Source organism: Gymnoscopelus braueri, assembly GCF_963280865.1.
Source record: "Gymnoscopelus braueri genome assembly, chromosome: 23".
NCBI classification, from domain to species: domain Eukaryota; kingdom Metazoa; phylum Chordata; class Actinopteri; order Myctophiformes; family Myctophidae; genus Gymnoscopelus; species Gymnoscopelus braueri.
Window position 1 is genome coordinate 562,590 of NC_137625.1, and position 11,477 is coordinate 574,066.

The 11,477-nt window shown below is 41.2% G+C and overlaps 1 protein-coding gene across 1 annotated transcript in view; it reads right to left on the bottom strand.

The window, feature by feature from the left end:
- Window positions 1-3,538, bottom strand: part of lemd3 (LEM domain containing 3) — a 36,808-nt gene extending 33,270 nt beyond the window's left edge. Inside the window, exons 1-2 of the mRNA XM_080420581.1 lie at window positions 2,977-3,538; window positions 1,743-2,925 (exon numbers count right to left, since the gene is read on the bottom strand). Coding sequence (XP_080276707.1) covers window positions 1,743-2,925; window positions 2,977-3,176 — 1,383 coding nt within the window. The 5' untranslated portion in view covers window positions 3,177-3,538. The remainder of the gene's footprint in view (window positions 1-1,742; window positions 2,926-2,976) is intronic.
- Window positions 3,539-11,477: the final 7,939 nt, after the last annotated feature.

Here is an 11,477-nt window from a genome sequence, read left to right on the forward strand (position 1 = left end):
TAGCAGATCTACAAGCTCACAACACATTGTGAGCTTGTAGATCGGCTATTTTTGGCGAACGTTCCCCCCAGAATAGTGATGCTGAGGGTTCAAGTGGTTTAGGATTTGAGGCATATTTAATATTGTGAAAATAGCCGATCTAAGAGCTCACAACGCCTCACACTGCAACGTTCACCTCTTTCTTATGTAATATTTGACAATTTGGCCAATTTGTCCAAAAAGCTCTTAAAAAGCCTTCAATTCATTTACTTTAGAAATGATAGAAACTTTTCTTAGTTTTTTTTACATTAACCACTTGAACCCTAGCATCCCTTTACTGAGGAACATTAGCTGGAAATAGCAGATCTACAAGCTCACACAACACCTCGCAGAGCTTGTAGATCGGCTGTTTTCGGCACAGGGGTTTGGTGTAGAGGTTAAAAAAGAGCAGACCAAGTACAAGTTTACTAAGTATTGAGGGTTTAAGAGGTTAAATGTCTGTAAATACACATTTAACATTAATCTAACATGATAGAGTCTGTTAAACAAGTCTATGAAAACTATGAAAACTATTAATCTGCAACACAATGTTATACAATTTGTAGTGAGGGGTCCCTGCTTCATCTCTCTCTCAGATAAGGGGTCCCTGCTTCATCTCTCTCTCAGCTAAGGGGTCCCTGCTTCATCTCTGTCTCAGCTAAGGGGTCCCTGCTTCATCTCTCTCTCAGCTAAGGGGTCCCTGCTTCATCTCTGTCTCAGCTAAGGGGTCCCTGCTTCATCTCTGTCTCAGCTAAGGGGTCCCTGCTTCATCTGTCTCTCAGCTAAGGGGTCCCTGCTTCATCTGTCTCTCAGCTAAGGAGTCCCTGCTTCATCTGTCTCTCAGCTAAGGGGTCCCTGCTTCATCTCTCTCTCTCAGCTAAGGGGTCCCTGCTTCATCTCTGTCTCAGCTAAGGGGTCCCTGCTTCATCTCTCTCAGCTAAGGGGTCCCTGCTTCATCTCTCTCTCAGCTAAGGGGTCCCTGCTTCATCTCTGTCTCAGCTAAGGGGTCCCTGCTTCATCTCTCTCAGCTAAGGGGTCCCTGCTTCATCTCTCTCTCAGCTAAGGGGTCCCTTCATCTCTCAGTGGTTCTCAAACTGTGGGTCATTTTCAGGACCCCAAGGTCGGTCCCCAGATGATTATCTTAATGTACAACATAGTTTTCTCTCTCAACAGTAAACAAACCAACATACAGTATAACTGTAGAGTGTATACAGGATATCTGCACATTCATAAAGTTACAAATTAAGGAAAGTTTAAATAAGACCATTAATGTGTCAAAAGGCAACAACTGTATTACAATAAATAATAAAATATTGGCCAAATAGTCAAATATTACCTAAGAAAGAGATATTTTCACTATATTATCTGTGGAACAGAGCCTCAACTCATACATTCCTAGTGCATGTCAGGGTGAGGGGTCCCAGTTCAAACATGATTATCTTGAGGGGTCCCAGTTCAAATATGATTATCTTGAGGGGTCCCCAGTTAAAACATGATTATTTCCAGTTAGAATATGATGATTATTTATATTTTAGGGGGGGCATCTTAACATCATAATAATCACAATAACAATAATAATCATGTATAAAGCAGCATCTTATCATAATAATAATAATAATAATAATAATAATAATAATCATAATCATGTATAAAGCAGCATCTTAATAGAATAATAACAACAATAATTATTATAATAATAAAACATCATGGATAAATCATCTTACGTGGTTCTTGCTGTAGGAGGCTGAGGAGGAGGAGGACCCATCACCTCCTCCTGCCAGGGACACGAAGATGGAACTCCTGGGGAAGCTCCTTCTCACTCCTCCACCTCCTCTCTCCTCCGCTCCTCCCCGGTGCTCTACACTCTCCTGGGGAGCAGGAGCAGCAGGAGAAGGAGGAGGAGAAGGCGGAGGGTGGTGGTGGTGACTCCTCCTGGAGGAGGAAGGAGTCAGACGGCGGTGTCTCTCCAGCGGGGACAGGAGATCTCCTCCTCCCGCTCCCTCCTCCTCCTCCTCAGAGTCGGAGTAATCCGCGGCCAGCTTGACTCCGCTGGAGTCCCAGCAGGAGGAGGAGGAGGAGGCTCTGCTGCCGTTCACTGACCGGCTGCTCCTCCGAGGAGGAGAACAAGTCTGCCCGTCGTCCTCCTCCTCCTCCTCCTCATCCTCTGGCTCCTCGTAACCTCCTCTCCCCGTCTCCTCCTCCTCCTGGGCTCTGGCTGCTCCTCCTCCTCTCCTCCTGCCCCCCCACCCAGACTCAGAGCTCCTTTTCCCGTCTAGACCGAGGAGGAGAGAGGAGGAGGAGGAGGTGCTGTTGTCCCCACCTCCGGCTCCGTGACTCCTCCGGTGGTGAGCGGAGGAGGAGGAGGCCGTGGTCCCCCCCGCTCCTCCAGGAGGAGAAGCAGGAGGCCTCTGTTGTTGTTGTTGTTGTTGTTGTTGACACCCGGAGGAGGAGCGGTCTCCTCCTCTCCGGTGGTTCAGGCCTCCTCCTCCTCCTCCTCCTTTCTTTTGGGGAGCCTCCACGTCCGACTCGTCTGAGCTGAAGCCCAGGAGGACTCCTCCTCGCCCTCCTCCTCCTCCTCCGGAAGGAGTGTGTTTCTGGTTCAAAGCCGCCGCAGAAGGAGGAGGAGGAGAAGCGGGGTTGTTCCTCCTCCGGTGGAGAAGGCCTCCGGATGAAGCCTCGGTGTCGCAGTGAGTCGCGGAGCCGCTCCGGGTCTTCGGCGAGGCGGCGGCGCTCTGGCGGCCTCCCGCCGAAGCCGAGGCCCGAAACGAAGCCTCGGCCTGGGAGTTAGTCGAGGCCGCCGCCGAGGAGGCGGAGGCCCGGGGAGGAGGAGAAGAAGCCTCGGTGTGGGAGTTAGCGGCGAAGCCCGAGGAGCTGCGCGTCTTACCGCCTCCTCCTCCGCCTCCTCCGCCTCCTCCTCCTCCTCCTCCTCCTCCCGGCCCCGCGGATCCTCCGCGGGGCCGGGAGGAGGAGGAGGAGGAGGAGGAGGAGGAAGGAGCAGACGCGGGGTGGTTCTCCTCGCGGAGCTTCTTGAGCTTCTTGAGGTAGACGGGCCGGGTGCTCTCTGTGAGCGGGCCCGGGGAGAGGCCGTGCCTCCTCAGGGCGGAGAACAGCTCCTCATCAGAGAGAGAGGACAGAGACATGGAGGACACGGCCGCCATGTTGGACTGACTACACACTGTGTGTCTGCTGCTACACACTGAGACACACTACACTACACACTGAGATACACTACACTACACACACACACATACACATAGACACGGGCGCACGATACACACCGCTGTTGCCAGGTTGTGGGAGAGGAATAAGCATGAGCTACTGGAACACACACACGCTGCACACTGGTGTTGCCAGGTTGTGAGAGACGAATAAGCAACCTGTATGAACTACCGGAACACACCGCTCCGCACACACGCTACACACTAGTGTTGCCAGGTTGTGTTGAGAGAACAAGCCCAAAGGAAGCAACAAACTGTATCCATCCATTGAAAACAGCAGATCTACAAGCTCACACAACGCGTCGCGAGCTTGTAGTTGCTAATTTGTAGACCAAATTAGCAACTATTATTATTATAGTTATTATTATTATTATTATTATTATTACTACACTTCAGAAATAAGCCCAAAAACCCACAACCACCAATATTTACAAACAATTAAGCCTATAATAAGCAGACATGGCAACGCTGGCACACACACACACACACACACACACACGCTCACACGCACGCACGCACGCACGCACGCACGCACACACACACACACACGCACTACAGTCTGTCTGTCTGGGAAGGATGTGACGTGGTGGTTCCCAAACGATGGGTCGCGGGCCCATTTTTATGGGTCGTTAGTTACTATTAAAATCTCCCCCTTTATTTGTATGTATTATTTATTATACTTGTTATTATTTGCATTTCCTACATAGTTTTTCTTTTTCTTTATTTTTACAAAAACATTAAACATTTTCCTAAATAATTAAATAAGTAAATAAATCCAGATATTTCCATACAAGTTTAATTATTAATATTATTATAATAATAATAATTATTTTTATTATTATTATTATTATTATTATTATTATTATTACCCTTATTATTATTATTATTATTATTTTCACATAAAGATCATTCAACTAGTCAGGGGATATTTAAAAAATCTTGGAATAAATTCAGCACTTTATATTTAAAATGTGAACGTTATTGTAGAAGTAGTACGAGTTGTATGGAGAAATGTCATTTTTTATTTTTCCCTGGCTGCTGTGGCTGTTAATCCGTCCTGTGACATATGAACGCTGTTTAGTCAGGGGATATTAGCAGAAAAATGTCCAAACTTGGAATAAATTCCTTACCAAAAAAAATCTTCACCAATGTGTTTGTAAAAGTGTCTAGTAACACACCTCACAAAGACTGAAATGCAGTTTCCCTAGGGGAATTTGTGAAAAAAAAATCACAATAACGTTCACATTTTAAATATAAAGTGCTGACCCCACGACCATGGATGTAAAAAGTTGAAACGCCCTGGTCTAAGTACCCGTATCTTCAGTATTGTTCAATAAAAAGCATTTTAATCCAATCGGTGGCCATTTTCTCAAAATTTCATTCATCTGCTTTCAACTACGCGAACCTATCGGTTGGGAGGTGTACTGCACGCCGATACATTATAACTCTATGATAAAATGGCCACCAATCGGATAAAAATACTTTTTATTGAACAATACGGAAGATACGGGTAATTAGACTTAAGCGTTTCAACTTGGTACATCCATGGCCGTAAACAAAAAAAAAACAGGAACAAGTTGCGCCGTGGAAAAAGTACTCAAATTCTTTACTTAAGTAAAAGTACCAATACTGCAATATAAAAATACTCTGTTACAAGTAAAAGTCCAGAATTCAAAATGTACTTGAGTAAAAGTACAAAAGTATTGGCATCAAAATGTACTTAAAGTACCAAAAGTAAAAGTACTAAATATTTGAAAATAGCAGATCTACAAGCTCACAACGCGTCGCGATGCGACACGTTGTGAGCTTGTAGATCTGCTATTTTCAAATAGCCTAGGTATAAAATAGGGCTAAAGTGGTTAATGTAAGTTTCATTATATCATAGTTTATATCTGAAAAGTAACTAGTAACTAAAGTTTTCAAATAATTGTAGTGAAATAAAAGTACAATATTTGCCTCTGAGATGTAGTGGAGTAGAAGTAAAAGTACAGAAAATTGGAAATACTCCAGTAAAGTAAAAATAACTAAAAATTGTACTTAAGTACAGTACTTGAGTAAATGTACTTAGTTACTTTACACTACTTGTTTCAGGGCTAAGGTGAACTATAGCATCAGTCTAAACAGTATCATATCATAATAATAATCTGTACATTGAAACTATAGCACCAGGTAAACAATGAACCTAGCATCTGTCTAAATCCCTGGTTCTCAAAGTGTGGTCCGGGGAACCCCAGGGCCCGGGGTCCTTGAGGGAGTTCCAGCGGGTCCCCAGCTAAATGATAGAAACATTGACTAGGAACTAGGAGAGTGTACAAATGGAACCAAATCCATTTGGTCCAGTTATTATGGGGTCTAAATGTGCATACCAAACTGGAGATCCTTTTTAATTAAAACGTTTGAGAAGCACTCTATACTATAATGTCAAAATGGAGAATCTGCCCCCACAGTTTTTATCCATGTTAGGAGTGCTTCATAGGCATGTGTTTCATCAAGTTTCTCTCCATATCTAAGAGAGACCTTGAGCTCCTATTCAATGAAAGAGCTTGTTTGTCTCAGTTCAAAAGGGATATATGTATGTCTGTCTCTGGGTGTTTTTACCTTTTTAATTAACTAAACTTCCTCATTCAAGGATGTGGCCTTCACAAAACGATGACCCCAAGTATTTCCATCTGCACCTGTGACATTTTGATCACACACACAGTTCTATCAGTATGCCGTTATAATAACACAAACCTTTCCTTAGTCACTTTGAAGCAATAGCAATTCATACATTGATTAGAGAGGGAGACAGGCCTGGCACCAAACAACTCATGCAAAATAACATAATATTCAATACAAAAACATGCAGTGTCAGGGATTAACATACACACCAATAAAACCAAAGGTCCCACAGTGAAGTCCCAAGAGAGAAAGGAAACCGTGTGTAACATGGCAGACCCGGCCTTGAACACAGTTACACTGTGTGATGTGAGAGTTTGGTATAGCCAACACCAATTCAGAACTCCTGAATTGCTAACTCTCCTATCCAACATCAGGGTCTTGAGCTTTTACACCTGTAATCGTGTGATGTGACAATAAAGTTGATTGTGATCACGACATGTCACGTAGACACTGTGGAGGCAGACCGGAGAGGAGAGTTGCTGTTGATGAGGACAGACGACCTGGGGAAGACCTTCACCACCGTCGATGAGAACATCTTCTCATTCGGATACATTGGAGGCTCCCGAGATCCCTTATGGGTCCATTTGGTTCCATGTGTACACTCTCAGAGATAAATTAACATTGATTTTACAATATAAATTGGGGTCCCACAGATAGAAATGCCATTAAATGGGGGCCCGTAGCCTAATAAATGCATGTAAAACTGGGGGTTCTTGAAATTAAAATCACTGCTAGAGCCGTAAAAAATCTTCTCTTATGGGGGTCCCTGGCATATCTTTTCAAATGGGGGTCCGCGAGCCAATAAGTGTAAATTTTGGGGGTCCTTGACACGAAAAAGTTTGAGAACCACTGGTCTAAAGAATATACTATAGAATAGATATAATAATACCATAATTATGACAATGACTTATTGATGTCTTTTCAACAGTTGATAGAGAGGTGTAATGATACAGAGAGTGACTGCATCGATGCATCCATTTTCATTTCAACAATTGAAGTATCATTATGTAAACAGCAACATGTCGTATCGTTTGATGTTGTATTGTATCGTTTTGCAATGCAAATAATCTATTGTATCGATACTAAGTACTTGTGCGTTGTATTTAGCAATTTTAAGAAGAAAAAAGAGAAAGAGGGGTTTAATTACTTTTCCATTCCATATCTCTACACTTGGTTTAGAGATAAATGTGTGTAATCTGTGTGTTCATGTCAAGGTGTGGGTTTGTCCATAATGTGTTTAAATACAATGTTCATGTATTTACCAGAGAATCATGTGTTTACTTATTTATATCCATAATGATACATGTTTCCCTTTAAAAACTGCTATCCATACGTTTCACACAGATGTAACGCTAGATAGTTACTGTATGGATTTTAAATCATTGAATCGTATCGTATCGCCATGAATGAACCCATATCGTCCATGTGTCGTATCGTCAACCATGTATCGTGATGCGTATCGTATATATTGTCACGGCCTGGACGGTAGCGTGACGGTCCAGGCACCCTAAGCTGCAATGCCAGCCTAACAGCGTGTCGCGGGTTCGACTCCCGACCCCGACGTCCTTTGCTGTGTGTCGCCCCTCCGTCTCTCCCATTTCCTGTCAGCCTACTTTTCCCTCTCCAAATAAAGACATAAAAAGACCCAAAAAAATATATATATAAAAACAAAACAAAAAAAGTATTGTTAGTCAAGTCAAATGTATTTATAAAGCACATTTAAAAACAACAGCAGCTCACCCAGACAAATAGCAAGAACAAATATACCTTAGTCTATTTACAAAGTAAAGGCATATAAAAAGCAGTAGCAATAATAACAGAACAAAAACAAAACAAAACAAAGCAGTGACAAACAATCAACAGACAATGACAGATACTGATATATTATCAGTATTCAGCTGTTACAATTATAACATGAGCCGCTTTAATTACTTCAGTCTATATTAGTAGCTTAATGACTAGTATTACAATTCTATTGTCTTTTGTATGTCCAATGTAATTGTATTTAAGTTCATAAAGTTAACATAAGTATAACTAAATGCATTTGAAATTAAATAAAAATCTTACTTACAGAATTCCAACAAAATTTCAGGATTCCAATTCAAAAGTAGCAAAAATAGCAGATCTACAAGCTCAAAACGCGTAGATCGGCTATTTTTGCTACTTTTGTGTGACATAGAATGGCGAAGTACAGGATTAATTTAAGAAAAAAGTTAAAATACGGAGATAAGAGGTGTCTGCCCGACAATAAGATGTGTCCCTCTGGAGTGAGTGTGTAAATATAGTGGTCCTCTACATCATTAAACAGACAGTATATGTAATGTGTTCCTCTGTAGTGAGTGTGTAAATATAGTGGTCCTCTACATCATTAAACAGACAGTATATATAATGTGTTCCTCTGTAGTGAGTGTGTAAATATAGTGGTCCTCTACATCATTAAACAGACAGTATATATAATGTGTTCCTCTGTAGTGAGTGTGTTAATATAGTGGTCCTCTACATCATTAAACAGACAGTATATATAATGTGTCTCTGTAGTGAGTGTGTTAATATAGTGGTCCTCTACATCATTAAACAGACAGTATATATAATGTGTCTCTGTAGTGAGTGTGTAAATATAGTGGTCCTCTACATCATTAAACAGACAGTATATATAATGTGTCTCTGTAGTGAGTGTGTAAATATAGTGGTCCTCTACATCATTAAACAGACAGTATATATAATGTGTTCCTCTGTAGTGAGTGTGTAAATATAGTGGTCCTCTACATCATTAAACAGACAGTATATGTAATGTGTTCCTCTGTAGTGAGTGTGTAAATATAGTGGTCCTCTACATCATTAAACAGACAGTATATGTAATGTGTTCCTCTGTAGTGAGTGTGTAAATATAGTGGTCCTCTACATCATTAAACAGACAGTATATATAATGTGTTCCTCTGTAGTGAGTGTGTAAATATAGTGGTCCTCTACATCATTAAACAGACAGTATATGTAATGTGTTCCTCTGGAGTGAGTGTGTAAATATAGTGGTCCTCTACATCATTAAACAGACAGTATATGTAATGTGTTCCTCTGTAGTGAGTGTGTAAATATAGTGGTCCTCTACATCATTAAACAGACAGTATATATAATGTGTTCCTCTGTAGTGAGTGTGTAAATATAGTGGTCCTCTACATCATTAAACAGACAGTATATATAATGTGTTCCTCTGTAGTGAGTGTGTTAATATAGTGGTCCTCTACATCATTAAACAGACAGTATATATAATGTGTCTCTGTAGTGAGTGTGTTAATATAGTGGTCCTCTACATCATTAAACAGACAGTATATATAATGTGTCTCTGTAGTGAGTGTGTAAATATAGTGGTCCTCTACATCATTAAACAGACAGTATATATAATGTGTCTCTGTAGTGAGTGTGTAAATATAGTGGTCCTCTACATCATTAAACAGACAGTATATATAATGTGTTCCTCTGTAGTGAGTGTGTAAATATAGTGGTCCTCTACATCATTAAACAGACAGTATATGTAATGTGTTCCTCTGTAGTGAGTGTGTAAATATAGTGGTCCTCTACATCATTAAACAGACAGTATATATAATGTGTTCCTCTGTAGTGAGTGTGTAAATATAGTGGTCCTCTACATCATTAAACAGACAGTATATATAATGTGTTCCTCTGTAGTGAGTGTGTAAATATAGTGGTCCTCTACATCATTAAACAGACAGTATATATAATGTGTTCCTCTGTAGTGAGTGTGTAAATATAGTGGTCCTCTACATCATTAAACAGACAGTATATATAATGTGTCCCTCTGTAGTGAGTGTGTAAATATAGTGGTCCTCTACATCATTAAACAGACAGTATATATAATGTGTCCCTCTGGAGTGAGTGTGTAAATATAGAGGTCCTCTACATCATTAAACAGACAGTATATGTAATGTGTCCCTCTGGAGTGAGTGTGTAAATATAGTGGTCCTCTACATCATTAAACAGACAGTATATATAATGTGTTCCTCTGTAGTGAGTGTGTAAATATAGTGGTCCTCTACATCATTAAACAGACAGTATATATAATGTGTTCCTCTGTAGTGAGTGTGTAAATATAGTGGTCCTCTACATCATTAAACAGACAGTATATATAATGTGTCCCTCTGGAGTGAGTGTGTAAATATAGTGGTCCTCTACATCATTAAACAGACAGTATATATAATGTGTCCCTCTGGAGTGAGTGTGTAAGTATAGTGGTCCTCTACATCATTAAAGTTGCAGCACTGGTCAAGCAGCTGAGTTTTGAACCATCTGTAACCGGTGGTGGACTGGAGTAACCCCAGATATAGGGAATTAACCCTAAAACCCCGAAAAGATACCTATCACCATCCAAACTCACACTTTGATAGATACTTACAAATCATGCATTTTATTAGCTCTACTCAGGGAGGCTCCATAGACAAACCCTCACTATCATGCTTAGAGTCATTGTCAACACAAGGAATACAAACTAAACATATAGATCTAAAATGCACAACCTTTCATTGGCTCACTCAAAGGTTAATACAAGGCTAGACTGCCCCAACGCTCCTGATTTCGTGTATAGAGGGGCGGGTGTAAAGAGCCGGCGAGAGACTGCGGCTGATCCCATTGGTTCACAGATCTGTCCGTCAACCCCCGCCCCGTTAACACAACATTACGAGCGACGCCCACTGCACTCTGGTTGGTTGGGAAGTGAAACACTTCCTTATACCGAGTACACCGACGCGCTGGGCCAGGCTTTTATTTTTTAGCAACACTAAACAATAAAAGTCTGGAGATCGAGGCTAATACAAGGCTGACTAAAGACAAGGACTGAAGACAAGGTCTGAAGACAAGGTCTGACTAAAGACGAGGACTGAAGACAAGGTCTGACTAAAGACAAGGACTGAAGACAAGGTCTGACTAAAGACAAGGTCTGAAGACAAGGTCTGACTAAAGACAAGTCTAAAGACAAGTAGGAAAGAGATGTGTGAATTCAGATGAATGATAACCACTAGCAAACAGCTTTTGGGAGACGCCCAGAAAGATTGATTGATTGATTGAATACTTTATTTAGAAGTTTGCATAGAAAAAGCACATGAAGTACAGTTTAAATAAAAGGTCGACTAAATAGAATTGAAAAAGCCCAGAAAAGCAGCAATATGGCTTGTTTCAAATGGGGTCCTTGTACTCAATTCACGGAGACATTAAATGACAGACAGATAAACACTACTATGCAGAACATCATATAAAGATAAATGTAGTGATGATCATCATGATACTTAAAGGTAAGAAAAACTAAACATATACAGTAAACAGCTCGAGGGGGGGGGGTCTCTGGCTAATAAGCCTTATATGCCTTAATACATTATAATTACCATCTATAACTAAACTAAAAACACTTAAATAATATGTCTGTCTGTCTGTCTGTCTGTCTGTCTGTCTGTCTGCTCATAGACCATCCAGCTATTAGCCTACTATTTGAGGATGATTTTAGATTTAGAGAGACTCTGCCACCTTGTGGCCGTGCATGCTTCCTACAACCGTCCCCCAGTGGTGCGCGCAAAC